The sequence below is a fragment of the Habropoda laboriosa genome, unplaced genomic scaffold (genome assembly GCF_001263275.1).
Source record: "Habropoda laboriosa isolate 0110345459 unplaced genomic scaffold, ASM126327v1 scaffold40, whole genome shotgun sequence".
In the NCBI taxonomy this organism is placed as follows: Eukaryota; Metazoa; Arthropoda; class Insecta; order Hymenoptera; family Apidae; genus Habropoda; species Habropoda laboriosa.
This window is the reverse complement of record NW_017100231.1, coordinates 3,323,521-3,344,837: the sequence shown is the minus strand read 5'-3', so window position 1 is coordinate 3,344,837 and position 21,317 is coordinate 3,323,521. Positions and strand designations below refer to the sequence as shown.

The window sequence follows — 21,317 nt, the reverse complement described above, 5'->3', positions numbered from 1 at the left end:
TCGTAGATATTATGTACTTTGACAACCTAAAATTCTACGTGTCTAAGTTTCTAACCTGACGTACGAACGAACTGCATGCATCCCAAGTAATATACGAATAGATGAATAAGAAATGGTAGATCTTCAATGTAAAACGAAAGAGAAAACGAGAGAAATAGATTATTTAAAAAGTATTTGAACAATTTAACATTAGTAACGAGTGTTTAAGAAAGTTCTTAGCGAGTAGTTTATTTTATTACCCTGGTAGTTAACAAAGTGTTTAGCAGCCGAACCCCGAAGTAATTCTTTGATCTATCATGAAATAATGTCGTACAATTTCTTGCTACATCCAGCATGTAGTGTTCAACCTATAGTTACATATTTAACGATGTTCTTTTGTACACTTACATAGTCCAGAGTATAATTCTACACGATTCACAGTTTTGTTCTGGCACGTGAAGTTCACTTGTTCAAACTTGTTCTCAAGGATTACGATTAATATAAAGAAAGTATATTCCCCCTTTTCTCCAAGCTTGATCCGAATGTTTACACATACTGGGTGATCCATTTTAACGTATAAATGCTTGTATTTTAGAAAGTATGTTAAATTGTAAAATTTGCTTTTTGGGAGTTTAAAGGAGGTGAAAAGAAAGAAAGAAATCCCTCCTTAACGTACCCCCGTAAACAAGATTCTATGGAGTTAAATTTGAAGACCTTGACAGACACTGCAGAAAATCTTCACAGTGAATCCAACATTGAGAGAATAGTGCATTTGGAGAATTTGAGACGTTGAAATATCAGTTTCTCAAATGATGAATTTTATCAAACTAAGTGAATTCACCTCCTTCAATCTCCGAAAAATAAATTTTCCAATTTAACATAGTTTCCAAAATATAAGCGTTTATATATAAAAATAGATCACCCTGTATATACATTATGTATAATTTTCAATATCCCCTAAAAGAGGATTCTCGTATCTCGTATTTTCTTCAATCTCTGTAATCTCTTCCGAGCATGCGACACCTTTACTCTTTAATTTTTCTCAACGTTAACTTCCTCTGCTTGCATTGCTATGCGTACTAACTACTGGTTCTGAAGGGAGGTCACAGTGGTATACCTCGGCCACGGACAATTCTCGAGGATTACACCTCGTCAGAACCAACGCTTGGCTCCTCGACAAGACCCACTGAACCACTGCCACGAAATGTCCAGGTAAAAGTTTGACTTTGAGTACGGACTCGGAACAAGAAAAATCCTAAACGAAACTTTGAAAAACGAAAAAAAAAAGAAAAAACGAATAAGATAAAAATTCTACGAGGGAGTTTGAAACATTATCGTTTCAATTTGATAAATATACTTCTTGTACATTTGTCTCGTTTATTCACTCTCTCTTTCTCTATCTCTCTATCTCTCTCTACTGTCAAAAGCAAGAAAAGACGCAACGACGAACGAATGCCCATTCGACGGGTACGCAAACCAAAAGATAGAGAAAATACCGTATGAGAATATCAAATCGATTCGTGTTTCTTTATACGGTGGCTTATCCACGTTGTAATCTTCCATACCGTAGCCTGTCTTTTTGTTACGTACGGTTTTATGGACGTAATCTACCGTAGCCATTACGATATTACGTTCGCCGTCGTAGCTTGAGAATCTAGGAGGCTTTTATATTCCTTGTTTACACGTATATTTAGATGACTGCGTATTAGTGGTGTACGATTAACTGCATGATCATCGAGTAAATGCATAGCACGCGAGACTTAATCGCTGAATATATCGTTTGATTCTCTTCTTAAAGTAAACGTTTCTGAGACTGTCGTATACAGGTTGTGTCAAGTTAGGTGGTACAAAAGGGTACGAAGTGATTCCTCTTCAAAAAATACGTCGAAAGTGTGGAATACAATTTTACGGTGCGAGCCCTCGTTTTTGAGAAAATCGACTTTGAAATTTCTGTGGGGCACCGCATACAAATTGCGCTATTTCGATAATTGGATTAATATCGACAGATAAAATAGATAATACATAAGATATAAAGGAAGAGAGAAGTAAAATGATGATATTATCGAAGTTAATAAACATTGAAATACGAATAAAATTAACAGTCTATTGCAAAATCCAATATGTCGGAAATGTGCTGCCCCACAGAATTTTCAAAGCCGATTTTCTCGAAAACTAAGCCTCGCGTCGAAAAATTTTATTCCACACATTCGATCTAGTTTTTCACAAAGAATCAATCTGTACTCGATTCTACCACCTTTCGTGAAACTTCCTGTGTATGTAGATCTTTGGGATTTTAAATAGAGAATTTCGTTAGAGAAATACAGTATTCAGTATAAAGTAGAAAAGTAGACGTAGTGTTGTTTAAAATAACATTAACTATACCGTAACGTTGTTAAAATACACTCTTTTTCGGCAACATGTCTATTTCCAGATATATTAATCCAATGAGCGAAAGTATCAATCAGAATTCTTCTCAATTTCATCACACAGTCGTGATAAAACCGATCAAGTCTCTATTTCTAGGTTCTTTTTTTTTTCTTTAGTGTACATAATCGGTTCAAAAATTTCTGCACAATTTACAAGAAGATTCGTCGTTACAATCGACTTCAGTTTTGTACCATTTTATTCCATTTCACTAGAGCAACGACTCCAGCGAAGAAACGGTGCATCGCAGCAATATCACCGCGGATGCAAGTCCATCTGAGGTTACCACCGACAACGAGAACAAACATAACTCGTCGGAGGAGGCTTGGACCGACGTGAACCTGAACGAAGATGGTGACACGATGCCGATGGCGAATCAGAGAGAGGATCCGCGAAACATTCACAATATGGCTCATTCTCGCGGTAATCATTATTTTTGAAATAGAAAAAAAATCGAATCGTTAAAAAATCCGTGATTTGATACAAAATTTTCAATTCTCTTTCAAATTTCAATAAACCCAACACTCATTCTCGCGGTAATAATTATTTTTGAAATAGACAAAAATCAGACAAAAAGTATATCCTGTGAATTTTTTAAAAAATTTCAATAAACCCATTGCTTTTATTTTCAATTTGAAAGTGTCCAATTGAAGCGCATACAGTGGCCATTTCAAAGCACTAAGATTTAAGATAGAAGTTTGTTTGCAGTCTGTTTAACAAACGACAGATTTCCATCTAAATCCCAGGATCAGAAGTCCCTTTTGTCCTCCCCCTTTCTAAAATCCCTTCACTTTACATTCACTTCGTCCATTATTCTCGATCTCTCAATATTTCTGCGTGTGGCCATTTCCCAACACCAGGATTAAACACGAAGAACCCGTCGACTTTCTAAACACTCGAGACGTCAAAATAATTACTGCCAACAATCTACTTCTCAAATCTCCCCATTCCACTCCACCAATAATTCTACCTACCAATTTTTTTCTCCCCGGAGAATCTTCATTTTCCCCATTATCCTCCAACTAAATTCAACATTCTAACAGCCTCTCGAAATGCTAAGTTCGGAGATAACGATCTATCAACTACCTGTCTACTCCTCAGTTCTCCAAAAAGGAAGATCCGTTTTCACGTCCCTCGCGTAGAGATAACCATCGCCAACTCTTTCCATGTCCGCACTCTTCTCAAAAATTCCACGCTCGTATTTCTCTAGGTCCTCTTTTCACTTAGGCAAACGAAGACTATTAATTTTCGGTTCAGGTGACATCCAGGACAACGAGGGGAACGTTCTGGAGCAAGGGATGATGGGTAACGCTGAACGTGGTGAAAAACCATCGGCAGAGATCTCTGTCGTCTGCGTGTCCGATAGATTGGTGATGACTTCCGCTTCACCGCGACCGGAGGACGTACCTATCAAAGGACTGGTCGATCATCTGCCAGTCCCGACGCCCTCGCGCGAGGCGTCGCTCACGCAAAAACTGGAAATGGCACTGGGCTCTGTTTGTCCACTCCTGAGGGAGATCATGGTGGACTTCGCGCCGTTCCTCTCGAAAACACTCGTCGGCTCTCACGGGCAAGAGTTGCTGATGGAAGGGAAAGGTAGGACTCGTAAGTGCATAACTAACCGATTAATCGATTTTTACGCTTGATGTGTATGTGTTTTCTGCTACTAATACTTTGGGACATTAAACGGCGTAAGGTGCAAAATTGTTCGTGCTTTTTGTACGTGTGCTGGGTGTGAATCGGTGAGCGGAGAGATGACGAAGGTGTTTGACACATTGTGAATGGGTCTTTCGACGTTCAACTTGCTAATTGGGTTCATATGTGGAACGGGAATTGGATCTGTCTAGTTTGAAATAAACATTAATATTAGTAATATTAGACAAGGGGTTAAAAGATTAAAAAGAGAAACTTCAACTGAACATTTAGCTTAAATTAAAAATTTTGATTTTGTATCAATTTGAAGAAAATTTTCATTCAAATCTACATTTCGAGGAAAATTGTTTTTCAGAAAGTTACACAGATTTTCGACAAAAGGCTCGTCCACGATGTGTCAATAGAAGAATGTGACAAAGTGTAAGATACACAGGGTGTTGAAAAGAAATGGGTCAAGAGGTTGCAAGCTTGCAGCATGAGACACGTTGACTAAATATATTAACCAGACTAAAGTTCACACCTCGACGAACCTCTCTCTCTCTCTCTCTCGCTTCTACCAAAAACAGAAAAGGAGAAAAGGAAAAGGAAAATTGAAATAATAGCCCTTTGTTTTCAGAAAAACCGAGCGCCGACGCGTGATTTACATTCTCTAAAGAAAACGAATTCGCAGACCGATGTTCAAGTGAACGCCATAATTCAACATACGTTACCACAGATTCCTAAGCCACGTTTTTATCAACACCCATCGCGTACACACGCTCGCGTCTTTTTTATACCAGCTTGCTCGGCTCATCGCGGTCGAATGTATTCAAATTAGTCAGTTTATGGTCTCGCTTAGAAAGATGGAACGCGTATTCCGGGATAATCGTTGAACATTTGTATTCACGTGACGCGCGCAGTCCGTGCCACTTCGCGGGGATTTTATATTCGTGGAACGTCGCGGATGACGGCCGTGCCGCGTATCGATGCACATCTTATTTTTCTCCCTTTTTCTTTCCAAAAGGAACACCTCGTAGCGATACATTCAGCGTCGTTTATAAATCACCCGGCCGTCTATTGCCTTCCCTATTTCTTTCTCGCTGCTTGTTGCTCACTCTCACTCTCTCTTCCACCTTCTTCCTACCCCTTTAGTGTATTTTACACAACTCGAATTTCCAAACGACGCCTTCCTTCTTTCCTTTTCATTCACGACCTTCGTTTCGATGATCGTTCCTCCGTCGAGCGAAACCTTTTAACGATTCTCCGTTTCTTCTCTAGGTCTGACCACCTTCAAAAACAGCAATTCCGTGGTGGAACTGGTGATGCTGCTTTGTTCGCAAGAATGGCAGAACTCGTTGCAGAAACACGCAGGCCTGGCTTTCATCGAGCTCATTAACGAGGGAAGGTAAGAAGGGCTTCTCATTATGATGATCGTTAGAGTGGACAGAGTTATAGGACGGTGAACAGTATCTCTCTCCTGTTATCGTAAAAGTTTACGTTTATGCCTGTCCGCAGGTTGCTGTCTCACGCGATGAAGGATCATATAGTGAGAGTGGCGAACGAGGCCGAGTTTATCCTGAATCGTATGAGAGCGGACGACGTGCTGAAGCATGCTGACTTCGAGGTACAACATGATTTTCTCCGCTCCGTTAATTGGCATTTATTTCTTTCTTTCTTTTTTTAATAAATTTACGAGGGAGACGTGTTACCGTCGACTACTGCTCTTCTACATGCTCGTTTTATCTCGTCTCGGTGTTTACAGTCTCAGTGCGCTCAAACGTTGCTCGACCGACGGGAGGAGGAGCGGATGTGCGACCATTTGATCACGGCCGCACGAAGACGGGACAACGTGATCGCTAGTAGATTGTTGGAGAAGGTCCGTAACATTCTGTCGAACAAACATGGCGCTTGGGGTTACATGGATCCAATGGCTGCAAAGTAAGTTGTCCTTTGTATTGCGAGATATCGTTAATCATCTCAAAAACTTGAATGAGTTTATGGAATTAATTACATATTGAGGACTCGTGAACTATTTGAAATTTCGAGGACAGTGTGATCCACCGGTTGGTCATCGAGTGATGTTCTCATTTGGCGACGTGACACACCGGTGGGTCATTTTGACATGGACGATGAAGATTGAATAGAGGCGTGACTCACAGTTGGTTACCGGGCGCTACCTATCGTGGGTCGTTGGGCGTGGCCCACGGTAGACCACGTGACGTGGCCCACGGTAGACCGCGTGGCGTGACCCACTATAGACCACGTGGCGTGACCCACTATAGACCACGTGACGTGGCCCACGATAAACCGCGTGGCGTGACCCACTATAGACCACGTGGCGAGGCCCACGGTAGACCACGTGGCGTGACCCACTATAGACCACGTGACGTGGCCCACGGTAGACCGCGTGGGGCGGCCCACGGTAGACCACGTGGCGCGGCCCACGGTAGACCACGTGGCGTGACCCACAGTAGACCGCGTGGCGTGACCCACGATAGACCACGTGGCGTGGCCCACGGTTGACCACGTAGCGTGACCCACTATAGACCACGTGACGTGGCCCACGGTGGGTCATTGAGTGATCTTATTTACCAGTGTGACCCACCGGTGGGTCACCGGTGACTACTGAGAACTCCTAAACCCTCTAATTCTGATTCACGTGATAAATTTCAAATTTAATTCCAAAAACTGTCGCATTGCACACAGGTTGGCCGAATACTGGAAGCTAGATGCTTGGGAGGATGATGCACGTAGACGTAAGCGTTTCGTGCACAATCCACTAGGCTCGAGCCATCCCGAAGCTACACTGAAGGCGGCACTCGAACACGGTGCACCCGAGGATGCGATCCTGCAAGCGCGTGAAGAGTTTCACGCGCATCTCGCAGCCTCGCGTGCACATCAACAGCAATTGCAGTCGGCGGATCTGATGGACGACAGCGAGCTGTTGTCGGACGACAGGGACCTTGACAACGATCTGACAGGTTAGATCTCCCGTTTTATTTCGTTTACCACTCGTATGCATTTCATTTACTACACGTGACACGCGCTTCTCCGCCGTCCTTTTTCAATTCTCTAACACCGCGAAACGTGTGCATACGAGTGTGTTGTGTTACGCGTGTGTACATTACACGTAAGTAACAACGAGACTGTGTTCCGTCAGGCCCAGTGAACATCAGCACGAAGGGAAAATTGATCGCGCCCGGTATCGTTGCTCCTGGTATTATCTCCGTCACGTCCACGGAACTCTACTTCGAGGTGGACGAGGAGGACCCGGAGTTCAAGAAGATCGACAGTGAGGTAAGTGCGCGAACTTTTCAATATTCACGTTGAAACGAATCTAGTGGTACAGTGGAGTAATCGATGTTTTTTTTTTTTTTTTAATGGAAAACGATGAATTTTTCGTTCTTTCCATTAGATTTAATTTTCAAATGTTTGATAGAATTTTAGGAGATTCTGTGTTAGATCGTGTCGCGTAGAATGTGAGATTCTTCAGGGAGGAAGGAAAATCGTTTTTTAAAGTCAAATATTGCCCTTAGATTGTTGAACAGAAAAATTTATGTTGATAAGAGAAGCTCAGAATTTTTCAACAAACAAGTTGTCTCTTAATCGATCAATTTATGATTAAAAATTCGATATTTCATATCATAGCCAAGATTTCGATTTGAATGGGAATGGTACAGTAGAAAATTGAATTAAAAAACACTTTTGCCCGATGAAAATTTTACTTTCGAAGACTATCCTGGTCCAGCTGATAGGAAACGTGTCAATATAACGAGGTTCGCCAAAAAATTTCAGTCGCGTCACTGCAGAATGATTCAGGCACAAAAGATTAAGTGATTCATCATTCTTATCGATTTCGTGATGTTCTGGTTATTTGAAAGCAATGTTTTTTTCGATCGGTAAGAGATAAATGGTTCTCGGAATATTCTTTCGGTATTTTTTTTTTTTCTTCATTTTCTTGGGTGGGAAGGATTGCAAAAAGGAGAAAAAAAGGTAATCAGAAATTCGAATAGCCATTGCGTTTGTCACTTTTCCTCGTTATATATTGCAACTGTATCCCCGTGCTTACATTTATCACTTGTCGCACGCAATCTTAATGATTAATCACTGTGTCAGTTCCTCCGCGTTAAGATACCGTCTATTACATGCATTTGGAGCAACTTGTTGCGTTTGCGAAGCTATCTCTTTGAAATATGGTTACCGGTCGCCGCGCAGATAACGCCGCCCCGCGCTTTCAAATCTAGGACCACGCACAGACACACTTCGCCCGCCCAGGCGAATTTTTCATCGGGGATTTTTATGCTGAGATTTCTCAAGTGCACACATGAAACGCAGATACGATCGTTCTCGTATGAATTTGCTTTAAAACTCGATGCAGTTCGTGATAATTCTTGTGGTAGGGTTTAAATTGATCAGTGATCTAATTGTTTCATTCGTACAATTTTAAGTATAAGAAGTGCAATTGAGAAATGGTAAATATTCACATCGCGACGAATAATGCGAGACGTTAGTTCGCCTACGGTGTAAAATGTAGCAAAAATGCGTTGGCAATCGATCCATTACAAGAACAAATTACCTGGAAAACAACTTCCCACACACGAGCTCCGTAGAGGACGATCGCACGACGTAATTTAAGAAAAATAAAAAGAAGTTCATCTTGAAGCACAGCTGTGGTGAGACTGACGAGCCAGATTACTGGCAGCCATTCGACCGCGACAAAGTGTATTAATCACAGCATCCAGCGAGGAATTTGAATGAATGCGAATCGTAAATGATGAGACGTGGCGAAAGCTTCCACGATACTGACCACAGCATAGTCAGACCTGAGTTAGAATTGGTTCGGACGTGTCCTTGTCTATCAGCGTGCATAATGTAGTCACGTTCCGCGAAGGTGGTCATCCAACCGAGCAAAGAACAAAAAATCGAAAGAGAAGGAAAAAAAATATATACTTAAACAGGAAAAAGGCAGAAAAAAAAGGAAGGAAGAAGTGAAGCTGAGAGATAAGGAACGAGTAAGAAAGAGAGGTGAAAGGGAGAGACAGTGAAGCATGGGAGAGACAAAGAAGCAAAGAAGAGACAGCGGACCAAAGGAAAGACAAAGAAGCAAGGGAGAGACAAAGAAGAAAGGGAGAGACAGAGAAGCGACGGAGAGACAGAAAGGCATGCGAGAGACAAAGAAAAGAAAAGGCAGAGAAACAAGGGAGAGACATAGAGGCAAGGGAGAGACAGTGAAGCATGGGAGAGACAAAGAAGAAGAGAAGAGGCAAAGAAGCAAGGGAGAGACATAGAGGCAAGGGAGAGACAAAGAAAATAAAAGGCAGAAAAACAAGGGAGAGACATAGAGGCAAGGGAGAGACAGTGAAGCATGGGAGAGACAAGGAAGAAAGGGAGAGACAGAGAAGCGACGGAGAGACAGAAAGGCAAGCGAGAGACAAAGAAGAAAAGCAAAGGCAAAGAAAGGGAGAGACAGAGAAGCGACGGAGAGACAGAAAGGCAAGCGAGAGACAAAGAAGAAAAGAAAAGGCAAAAAAACAAGGGAGAGACATAGAGGCAAGGGAGAGACAGTGAAGCATGGGAGAGACAAAGAAGAAGAGAAGAGGCAGAGAAGCAAGGGAGAGACAGAAAGGCATGCGAGAGACAAAGAAAAGAAAAGGCAGAAAAACAAGGGAGAGACATAGAGGCAAGGGAGAGACAGTGAAGCATGGGAGAGACAAAGAAGAAGAGAAGAGGCAGAGAAGCAAGGGAGAGACATAGAGGCAAGGGAGAGACAAAGAAAAGAAAAGGCAGAAAAACAAGGGAGAGACAGTGAAGCAAGGGAGAGACAGGGAAGCATGGGAGAGACAGAGAAGCAAGGGAGAGACAAAGAAGCAAAGGAGAGACAGAGGACCAAAGGAGAGACAGAGAAGCAAAGGAGAGACAAAGAAGCAAAGGAGAGACAGAGAGACACAAGTAACGAGAGAAAGACAGAGAGAGGGAGAGATAAGAAACCGAGAGAAAGAGAGCTGGCTCCAGGAGAGAGAACTAGAGGCCGATTATCATATATCGGTCGTAGATCTCGCGTTTGTATAACTAGGGAATAAAACAAACAGAGAAGGGCCCCATGGGGTCGGGCGATCTTCAGGGTCGGCAATTATGAGCCCCCCGCGGGGCCCGGTATCTACCTAGGCCTCGCTTCTCCCTCCCTCCCGCCCTCTTTCTCGCTCTTTCACGCGCGCGTTGCATCGCTGCGCCACGTACCGTGCACACATCGGTGGCATAGGTGAGCAGACAGCACCTCAGGAATGCACTCTCCCAACTACCAACGCTTTCCCGCCTATCTAGTAACTATTGCACGTCTACCGCACGACATCCTGTTTATGCGATCCTCTTCGCGATTCGATGGGAACCGATGGATCCAGGGATATCTGCCTCGATCGAATTCCGCGCGCCGGATATTTATAGGCGTCGTTGCAGAACCTACCGAGTTTCATAAATATTGGTGACAGAGGTGGAAATATCATTTGCTCTGCTTTGTGGCGAAAGATGCCGGTCTTTGGAACGTGTGGCGTTGGGTAAGAGAGAATCGAGGCTCTGTTGCAACGATGTTGTAAGAGGAAACAGAAGTTGCTGTGTATACTATTTTTGTTTTGCGACGTTTTGTTTCGAGTTGATTGAAACTTTCTGATACCGCGAGGAATTAATTGGTTTTGTTTTTTGTGAATAAAGTACTTGGTAGTTTATTTCAGTTCTGCGAGAAGAATTCACGAAGAGTGGATGTTAAAAGGCACAATTATGTAACAGAGTATTTATGCCAAGATTTTCTTAGATGGACAGGCGTGTGCAGGTTTTTGCCACGTTCTCACGATTACAACACTCTCTGCGTTGGATGTATAATGAGGTGAGGATAGGCGAATAAATTAAGTTTTATAGAAAGATAAAGTTTGAAACAGGAAATATTAATGAATAACGTGTCAGTGTATAAGATACACGAAGAAGTCTGAGATACTCGCCGAAATGTGAATAAATCGATTAACGAGAAGAATTCCGACAGGAAATGTGACTCATACGTAAAAAAAGGAAACACCTGAGAGTCGAACTTTTCAGTTTATCCATTCGGTCGAAAATCTAACACGGGAAATGTGAGCACAAGCATGTCACCTCTCCTCTTTCCCCGAATCATCAAGAATTCCTGCGGGTCCCAACAATTTCATCGTGTTCACCTGTCGCCTCCGATATATCTCAGCCGTAGGACGAGGCGAGCCGTACCTGTGAATAGAAGCACGAGCTCATTGGGTCTCTTAATTGGAATCCTGCTTAAAGACGCTGAACACACCTGGAGGAACATGGACGCACGACTGTAGGAACCGAAAGATGAACGAAAAAGAGGACGGACTAAAACCAACATGATGAAGAAGAAAACGAAGAAGAAGAAGAGGGAGAAATACGAAGAACAAGAGGAGGAAAGGGTGAAAAGGAGCAGTGGTAGAGAGGAAAGAAGGAGTGAAAAGGCGAAGATAGCAGCGGAGAGAGAAGGAGAGAGAGAAGAGAAGAGACAGAAAGGAAGCAGTGGTAGAGAGGAAAGAAAGAGTGAAAAGGCAAAGAGATAGCAGGGAAGAGGAAGAGAGAGAGAGAGAGAGAAGAGAAGCAGTGGTAGAGAAGAAAGAAAGATGGTAGCGAAGAGAGAAGAGAAGAGACAGGAAAGAAAGAGTGAAAAGGCAAAGAGATAGCAGCGAAGAGTGAAGAGGGGTGACGAAGAAAGAGAGGAGAGATAGAGGTTAGGTCGTTCACGATCGAGACACGCTCATTAGTCGAGGATGTCCCGAGGGTAGGCGGGAGGCTTCGTCGAATTCGTAGGCGATGGATCACTCGATAGTCGAGTCGAGACTTAAGCGATCGTAATGCGCGGCCGTAGAGGAGAGGCTGCATCGGGAGTGGCCCCAGGGAGGGACTGCATATCGGTGAACTCTCCGGTTCACCAGGTTCGTCTGCCCTCCCTCTCTCTCTCTCACTCTTTCTCTCTTGTTCGCCGATCGCGCCGATTCCCCTTCCTCCACTCGTTCTCGAGCTTTTATAATGGTCCAGGCAAACGTATTTATCGTGATTTATTGTTTACACGGGTCTCCTTTCTCTCTGGCTATCTCTGTCCTTTTCCCACCAACGGTGCACCGTCTCTCTTTCAACGGGTTCTGCGCTAGAGATAGAGGATGCACACCGTGCGATTACGTCCGATGTAAATTATTGATCGTCCACGGGGAACATTAATATCTAAAACAAATAATGGACCGTTACACCCTGAACCCTTTTGAGCTCTGCGCGCCTCCTCTGTCTTTTCTCTCTTTTTTTCTTCTTTTTCCCCGGCTTTTTGCGCAGTCGAACTCCCATTGATCGGACGTTTTTCTTGCTCTCTTTCACTTTTACGAATTTCATTGGTTTCTTTTTCCCTTTTCTTCTGCTGGTTAAAGCGATTGTGTGTTTGTATCTTTTTAACACTGTGTTCGGAGTGGTGATTAACCCTTTCAATCTTGAACAGCTTGCAGCTAGATTATTATGGATAACTTTCCACTTGTAATGAGTATTGAATTATGTCACACATAACTGAGCTACTTTTCACATTTTTTCATTGTGTGATGTTTAGTAAAATAGGTTAGGTTAGTTCGCACAGTGGTAATTAACCCTTTCAATGTTGAACAGCCTCGAGCTAGATTATTATGGATAAATTTCCACCTGTAATTAGTATTGAATTATGTCACATACAACTGATCTTTTTTATTGTTTAATATTTAGTAAAATAGGTTAGGTTAGTTCAAACAGAGTAAATCGTTCAAGCACCATTTTGGTTGCACGAGTCACAAGCCTCGAACTAGATTATTATGGATAAATTTCCACCTGTAATTAGTATTGAATTATGTCACATATAACTGATCTTTTTTATTGTTTAATATTTAGTAAAATAGGTTAGGTTAGTCCAAACAGAGTAAATCGTTCAAGCACCATTTTGGTTGCACGAGTCACGGGTTATTGGATCGCGAGCAAAGAGGGCGCTGAAGTAATGTAATGGTGAACGCGTGTAAGTTTCATCTGATCCCGTAGTATTCAGAGAGTCGTTGAAGGATGCGAATGCAGGTTGCGGTGCTTAAAATTCTGCCTTCGCACAGTTATTACATCTGTTTACGATGTTTGCACGGCGATGCACGGTTTGCGTGCACCGTGAAAAGAGGCAGCCAGATAATTGCCGTACTTTCAGGCACGCACGATACTCTCATTACGCTGCTGCCCTCGAGATCTGCTCGACTCGCGCCGGAATCTTGCTGCTCGAGTAACTTTTACCTCCTTCACGGTTGTAGAAATATAGAAAAAGCCAAACTGATTAACTCCATTTTTTTCACATTCTTCCAGTTTTGCGTATCAAAGCACGTGTTTCGTGCTTAACTCTTGATAAATGAAAATAATTTGGTAAATTCAATTTCACAGAGTTAGCCAAAAATTTAGTAAATCTAGGTTGACAGAGTTGGTCAGAAATTTGATAAATTTCATTCAACAGAGTTGGTCAAAAATTTGATAAATCTAATTTGACAGAGTTAGTCATTTTGGCTTCTGAATGTCTCATTCAGAATTGAAAAGCAATTTAATTTAGAAATAAAAAATTTTCAATCACACCATTGACTGTGAAAAAGCAGATTGGATTTTTCCAAAAACTTTAAAAATAGAAATTTCTTAGAATAACTAGGAGAAGATCGGTGCTTAACTCTTGATAAGTAAAAAAAAATTTGACAAATCCCATCTGACAGAGTTAATCTTGGCTTCAGTTTGGCTTCCGAGTGGGGCTCGTTTGGAATTAGAAAGCAATTTAGGTCAGAGATTAAAAATTTTAGATTGACACCACTGGTTGTGGAATAACGGGTTGGATTTTTTTTCCAAAAATTAAAAACTAGAAAATTTTTAGAATAACATTACAAATACTAGGAAGAGCAAATGTCAGGCTCGCGAGATGTACAGCGATGTACCGTTCGACTGCCAACGCTATCCAATCTGCGTAACTGATGAATACGTTAAAATCCGCCATAATCCAGTGAGCACATGCTTCTTCTTCCTACAATCCTTCATTACATCTCCTTCCTTTATTCAGCACCGTTATACAACGTTCCGGAACGTAATGAACATAACATTTAACAGACTGTTATACGTTCCCCGCTTATACACGTGCGTGTATACGATTCAAACTGTCAAACTCCGGCACATGTTCACCCATTAAAAAGGCATCGTTAAAAGTCATAGAGATGTGGACGGTGAAAATAAGATAAAACGAGTGAAATATTCCGTAACCGGAACTTCGTTCCACTCTCAGTTCACACTTATTCTCCACGGCATTGTGCAAAACGAAAAATGCGAAAACGACCACTGGCGGCGGTGTCCGTATTAAAATTCACAATTGGTAAAATATGCGGAAAAGAGAACGCCCGTTTGAATACAAATTGTCACGTTTTCGCGGTGAAGCGCGTTGAACCTTTCATTGGCAAATATAATACAACAGGGCGTCGAATCCCAACGACATTCTCGAGGGTGTAGATCACCACTGTCCGCAAGGTGGAATCCCCCTTGCGCGATTTTATTCCTTTCCACGCGTCGCGTTGGTAATCCGAAGAGAAATCGAAAAGAAGCTGGTGTACTCTAATATGACACCTTTCTTGTACCTTTCTGCCTCGTAACTAGGAGAACCGTGAACGATATAAATTAGGTGGAGGAAAATAAGTTAGGTCAAGTTAGGTTAGGTTTAACCTTAAAAAAATTTTTTTTCACTGACGTTAATACATTACAATTCACGTGTAAGATTATTTATCATCTCTTCGGGATATTCTGTAAAGGGATTTTACAATCGAAATTAAATAGATAATCCTTAAACCTAGAACGGTCTTCGGGTCTTTTCTGACCCACCGCCTTTTTACATTTTTAGTCATTTTTGCGGTTATCAAGTTTACGTTCCTCACGTTATTGTCTAGGTTGCTATTGTCTAGTTGGAAACAAAAATTATTACACATAAGGTCTTAGGTCCTTTTTCACCCAAAAGTCTTAAGTGTACAGTCAAAACGAAGAATGCGGTAGGGTTAACCCTTTATGGTCTAAAATTACAATCGAAATTAGATCATTCTTAACCCTTTGTTTCGAGTCAGACTCGACATAGTAATTTTTGCCTTCAGATATTACACAATGATAAATTCTAAATTGTAAACGATAAGTTGCGACCAAGTGACGGAAGTCACTTGTTTCTGTTAGAGCGATTAGAAACCAAACCTGCCTCTACAAGACACGTAAAAGACACAATACTGATTACGGGTCCTACCCAACCCAAACACCGCCTTCTGAGGGTTAACATTACACTAAAAGAGAGGGTTAATATTTCACACCCGATATTACCCTGAAAAATTAAAATAAAGTCAAACTGCACGGTATTGCCCAACACTCGCGAAACAAGTGTAGCCTAACTGAACTCTCCGAACCTCAAAGGGTTAATCTCATCTTGCAAGCTCCGCAATTTGACTTAACCCCTTAACCCTCACGTTTTTCTCACCTTGTACCAGAAATGGTAATTCAGTTCTTAAGGTGAAAGTAACGCATGTAAATTACAAATGATCAGAAATTCAGGAATTGAAAACAACATAGCTTTATTCGCTGTCATCATCGGATATCATAAGACTGGTTCGAAATCATCATCATCACTCGAAACACCGAATGAAAATGTATAAAAAGGAAACTGAATTTATTTTTCTAGACCGTCAATTTGGTGTATTTTCCTCAATTATTTCCTACACCTCCAAAAATCAATTTCCCATTTACCTACAATCCCACAGCTTCGCTTTCTGCAATATAAAACAGAAAGAATAACGCGATACGAAAACTGAAAAGAAATAATTCAAGAAAATCGCACTTTTTCGAAAAACACTCGTACACACGACGAACGTGAAAGGGTTAAACGGCGCTCTTGGTACCCGTATACATAGACGGAAGTTGGGAATACACCGCGACGCCTTCGAGTAATTCTGATTTTTATGAAAACCGAAAGGCTGGCGCCTAAAGCTCGTGCTATACTTATCGCAGACGCACGCTGCGCCAATCCCCACGGGATACACGCGCGGTACCTGATACATTGGCGGGACCCGCAGGAGGGAGTGGAAACGGACCAACCGGGCAGGTGGTCCGTTCGCGTATGTTGGCGCGTACTCATTGGCAAGTGAGATGCCATTAACGGGAGTACAATATCGCGAAAAATCGAAGAAACCATCGGATCGTTTATCAGCGGACGCGAGACGAGCCACGCGGTCATATATCATGTCGCGGTAAAGATTCTCGATTTATGGATAGGGAATATTGCGGTGTACGGTTGCCTGCGCGAAACTTGAAAAGAAAAACTAAAAAAAAAAAAAAAAAAGGAGAATCGCCGATGTGTGGCCGGTTTCTGTGTGCGTAACCGAGGCCCGAGGTTTGACGAGGATTGAGGAATTCCGCGGAGTTAATGGTTTTATAGGTGTCCGTGTTCCCTCGTCTTCGGGAAATTAATTGTTCGTTTAATTTATGGATAGGGAATATTGCGAGTTCAAATTACCAAGAAGGATGAACGCGACGTTTATTGTCGGAGATTGAGGATACCTGGACCTTTTGTTAGATGAAATTGATTGTTGGTTGGAAGAATGTTTCTTTTTCTTTTTTTTTCAGCGAGATTTATATAATAATAGCGACGTTAGATCGAACTTGCTTCCAAGCTTTTCCAAGATAGAGAGAAAGATACAAATTTGTAATGTTAGGTGGAAACTTTTGTCGGACAGTGCATACGCGTGCAGATCTGAAAGCAGGATTCTGGAATTCGCCGTTTTTACAAGCTTTTAACCTCCGCTATAAAAAGTAAAATTAATTGTTAATCAAAAGCGTAGATTACTGCCTTTATGGGCAGAAAATACGACAGTTTATGGTCGCTACGGAGTGGAAAGTTGACGGTGAGAATGGTCGCTCGGTTTCGACGAGCAAGGATAATGCAGCGAAAACTAGGAAATTCCACACGCTGACGTAGGGAGCCTCGGTTTTTCGCCGAACAAGGTTAATTGTTAATTGAACGCACGCGTTGCAACATCCATCTTTTTAGATAGCCTGTGTTTACCGGGCGTGGTTTCCTAACCAGTTCCTACGATTATCCCATTGATATATGCAAACCGTCGGTTGGTCGGTGAGGTTTTTTTCTGAAATTAATAAGGCGCTCGGATACCGTATTCATTGACAGCGTAACGGGCTTATCGCGACTGACAGCTCTGGACCGGTTGATTGGCGCTTTTCGCTACGATATTACGTACACACGGTGTGATTGAACGCATGTGGAATGGCCACTTTGGAAATGTTGTATTTCTAATAGATTTCTTCATTTAGGATTTACAAAAGCTAAATAAAAATATTTCTCCTTTCTCTCACATTTGTTTCTCACTTTCACTTGTGACTCAGTTTTTATTTCATATTTTCACTTATCACAGTTTTTAATTCACATTTTCGCTTACAACTCACCTTTTCGTTCACATTTTCACTTACAACTCACTTTTTCGTTCACATTTCCACTTACCTGTGCGGTGCTCAGGAATTCGCCCGCGGGGCGGCCCAGGGGCCATCCAGGGCAAAAAAGGGCAATTCACTCGCCCCGCCCAATATGATCCGATTCTTCTCTGTTATCTTGTTCCCCCAGTAACGACAATGCGTACATCCTATTTTCACGATTACATTAGAGAATATAACCTCACGGAAATTTCTTCCAGGGGCAAACTCCCGAGCTCTACACAGTAAGTATCTCAATGTTCACAGCAAGTATCATCGGTGCAATTGCGAATCGCGCAACCTAGCCCACCGTTCATTATCTAACCGAATAAAAATGCATCGCCTAAGCAACTTTTCATTCAAGACACACGCTCGGTCTCCGTGGCGGATCCACCCGCCGATCGGTCTCGCGATACGCTAAAACGCGTTAATTAAGAAACTATTATATGCAACGAGGCACGTAATCACATCCGATACGAATTCATCGTGCGTCGGACGTGCGCGCGTGGTCCGCGAGCAAACGAAATACAGACGTAAGGAAAAGAACGAGCGGCGTAGGGCGGTGCACGAAGGCGGGAAAGTAACTGTGTAATGTTATGCGATTATGCCCTTCCGCGGCCGATGCATATTCATGAAAAATCACGAATGATATATCGCGAATGACGTCCTCGGCAATAATGCAACTGTAATTATCCCCGTGGCCCGATATCAACCGATACGAAAAATCGTCGACGACGTAAAGGTTTCTTTTCATTAATTCAAATCGAGACGCTTCGTTATCTATCGATCTCCGGGCAGTCGCATTATTCGACTCTGTCGCGATAAATAACGCGACACGATTTCACCTATAGTTAAGAGTGTCGCTAATGGGGATATCGTTTCGTGCGATCTGATTGGTCGAATTGAACGGCGTGAGATCATGTGAAGTGTGACAGTGCCCGCGATTCTCTGAAATCGCGAATGATAGGTTAGGCTGATTATTCTTGATATATACTTGTTTTCTTTTGATTGCACGGTGATTTATATGGTAAATCTGGGACAGTTGCTTGCCTCATCTCACATAAAATCGACGTTGAAAATTATAGCGGTGTTATTTATCGCGTAGAAATGAAATTGATATAGGCAAATTTTTATGCTGACTGAAATTATTGCTGAAAGCGAGGTTGGAAACTGAAACGATTCTCGTGAAATTTTGAAAATTATTTGAGACATTTATTTTTTTAATTTAATCGCAGTTAAAGTACCAAGAATAAGTCAACCAGAAGCGAAGTAAAATTAGCAAAATTATTCTGTCTATCCTCCAAAATTCTACGAATTTTCAAAGTTTCAGTAGCTCGTACAAACAGCCTACAATCAATATCGACAAAAGTACGCATCAAAAGATTCGTCATCTCTTATTTACAGCGAGAAGCGAACACCTAACCGAACAGTAGATACCTACATTACCGGCCGAAAGTTTGGAATCACCGAGCATTGCAATTTACACAAAAATTTCGAGAAAAAAGTCAGCGACTTTGAGAATTTTTTATCATTCGAATCAATTGATATGAGATAAATGGATAAAAGTAGAATTGAGATAAACTTCAAATCTATAAAAAATTAGCAGCAGATTTAATATCGATGAAAAATGGGAGGTGATCCCAAACTTTTGCCCGGTAGTGCATATCTCACATTACCGCACGCTAGATCCTCGCTTCCACTACGATCCACCATGATCGAGTTGACGCGGCGCGATTCGACGGTACGGGAGGGTCTCGAGAAAGATTTCGATGGAATTCGACGTTATAGTAGCTCAGGGCCGTCGACCAGGCTGCACGACGAGCAGGCAGTTAGTTTGGTAAACATCCATCAATTCGTGGGCAGGGCACCGTAAGGCAAAACAGGGTAGAGCCCTGAACAACAGGCAGCCTGGAGAAGGAGAGCGGGCGGATTCATTCTCAACAAGGCAGGGTAATCACTGCTATTAGCGCGGACATTACTCCGGTGGTCCGCCAATCTCCTTAGCACTCCATCATATCGCTACCTCGAGGGTACCTTCTCTACTCACCGTGTAGAAAATAGATTGTTGCGTATAGTAACTTTTGCCCGTGCGATAAGTCGTTCGGTAACTTTGTGGACCTTGTTCCAGGTGGTGCAAATGTTAAAAATGTTGAAAATGACAGGGCTCGTTAGGATGATTCGTAATTTCGTAGTAGTCGAAGTGAGTTGTCTTCGTTTGGACGGTGTTGACATCGCTCGAGGATCATCCTGTTGACTGTGCGGTAGAAGTTGGTTCTTTCGTTTGTACGATATCCTTGGTCGGGCCTATTAGAGGCGTGACCAACGATTATCCTCGAAAGGAGCGATGATGGATATCATAGGCAACTGTCTCGTGCCACATCAACGCTGTCAGCAGCTGCAGGTAGGCGGAAAGATTGTGGGTGTAACCGTGGATCCACGGAGATGAGTGTAGGGTGGACGCTCGCAGGCGCAGATGTTTGCGGATCCAGTGACGCATTCGACGACATTTAAACCCTGCTTGAATCCTTCCTTCGATCATTGATCTTCTTTATTTTTAGCGGTGGGTTCAATTTGGTCGTAGATTTCCCTAGTTTTTTGTGTAAACGATATTAAGGCGGATAGTTTAGTGGTGTGTTAATCAAATGGAAGATAATGATATGCAGAAGGTGTTCGAAAAATTGTTAATCGTGGGTACAGTATTCGAATTAGGTTTTCTGTTGTTATAAGTATTTTACAGTGAGTTTATTTCAAAGTATTGCTCGTAAGTATTCATCCATCGACATTTTTTTATTTATTAAAAAATGTGATAAATTTTTCAAACTGTGTCGAAGAATTTTCCAAATTTTTTATGCAATCGATGTGGATAGTTCAGTGGTCTATTGACCAAATTGAAGATAATGTTACGTACAGAGTGTTGAAGAAAATACTTCAATATTGAAAGAAATTCAGAAAAGGTTTAGGTAGCAGCAATATTCAAATTAGATCTTCGTGCTTATTCCTTCATTACTATTATTTCCAACCAAAATATTCGCCCTCCGCATTTCCTTTCAATTATCCAAAAATGTAACAAATTTTTCAAAAATTTCTATAATTTTCTAAAATAAATTCTTGACTCGCCTTCCCTATTAAAATAATGAAAATCACGAATACACACCGGGTGGGCAAATATTCGTCAATTTTGAGAAACCTCGACACCACGTGGATCGCATAGGCGACGATTCGTCATTTATCAGAAGCCTCGACAAGTCATCGAGCACCGTAGCACATCACACACAGGCGTCGGTTCGTTCCATTTAACCGCAGAACGAAATCGCATCCGTCTGTCGTCGCCTCGCGGTTACGCGCTAGCGGGTAGACTTCAACAGAACCGTCTCTCGTGGGAACAAGAAGAATCGTCGAAGAGATTAATCCGGCGTCGATTGGATCGAATCCACGAGCTCCGGCAATTTGTGTATCTAGGGGGCGCCCGGTTTACCCTTTTCGAGACGAGCCTGGGTGTTGAAGAATGCTAGTCGGTGAATAGGCGGAGCCACGGCCAGGCTGGATCCGATTCAGAGTGTGACGGATGGCGCCCACCTGTGGATTCATTCACTAATCTGCTCGCTAAGCAAACAGCCCGAACACACCCCATCATTATCGCTGACGGCGTAAGTAGCGCCCGATCTCGTCCTTACCCGATATTTATTATGCCCCCTGGCCCCCGTTCCCTCGCCCTTTCTTTTATACGCTTTTTAAAA

At 42.3% G+C, this 21,317-nt stretch overlaps 1 protein-coding gene across 1 annotated transcript in view; it reads left to right on the top strand.

Moving 5' to 3' along the window:
* Positions 1–21,317, top strand: part of LOC108571475 (neurobeachin) — a 664,931-nt gene that overhangs the window by 551,123 nt on the left and 92,491 nt on the right. Inside the window, exons 33-40 of the mRNA XM_017933530.1 lie at positions 1,078–1,191; positions 2,619–2,826; positions 3,661–3,999; positions 5,314–5,440; positions 5,551–5,659; positions 5,798–5,973; positions 6,742–7,016; positions 7,196–7,332. Coding sequence (XP_017789019.1) covers positions 1,078–1,191; positions 2,619–2,826; positions 3,661–3,999; positions 5,314–5,440; positions 5,551–5,659; positions 5,798–5,973; positions 6,742–7,016; positions 7,196–7,332 — 1,485 coding nt within the window. The remainder of the gene's footprint in view (positions 1–1,077; positions 1,192–2,618; positions 2,827–3,660; positions 4,000–5,313; positions 5,441–5,550; positions 5,660–5,797; positions 5,974–6,741; positions 7,017–7,195; positions 7,333–21,317) is intronic.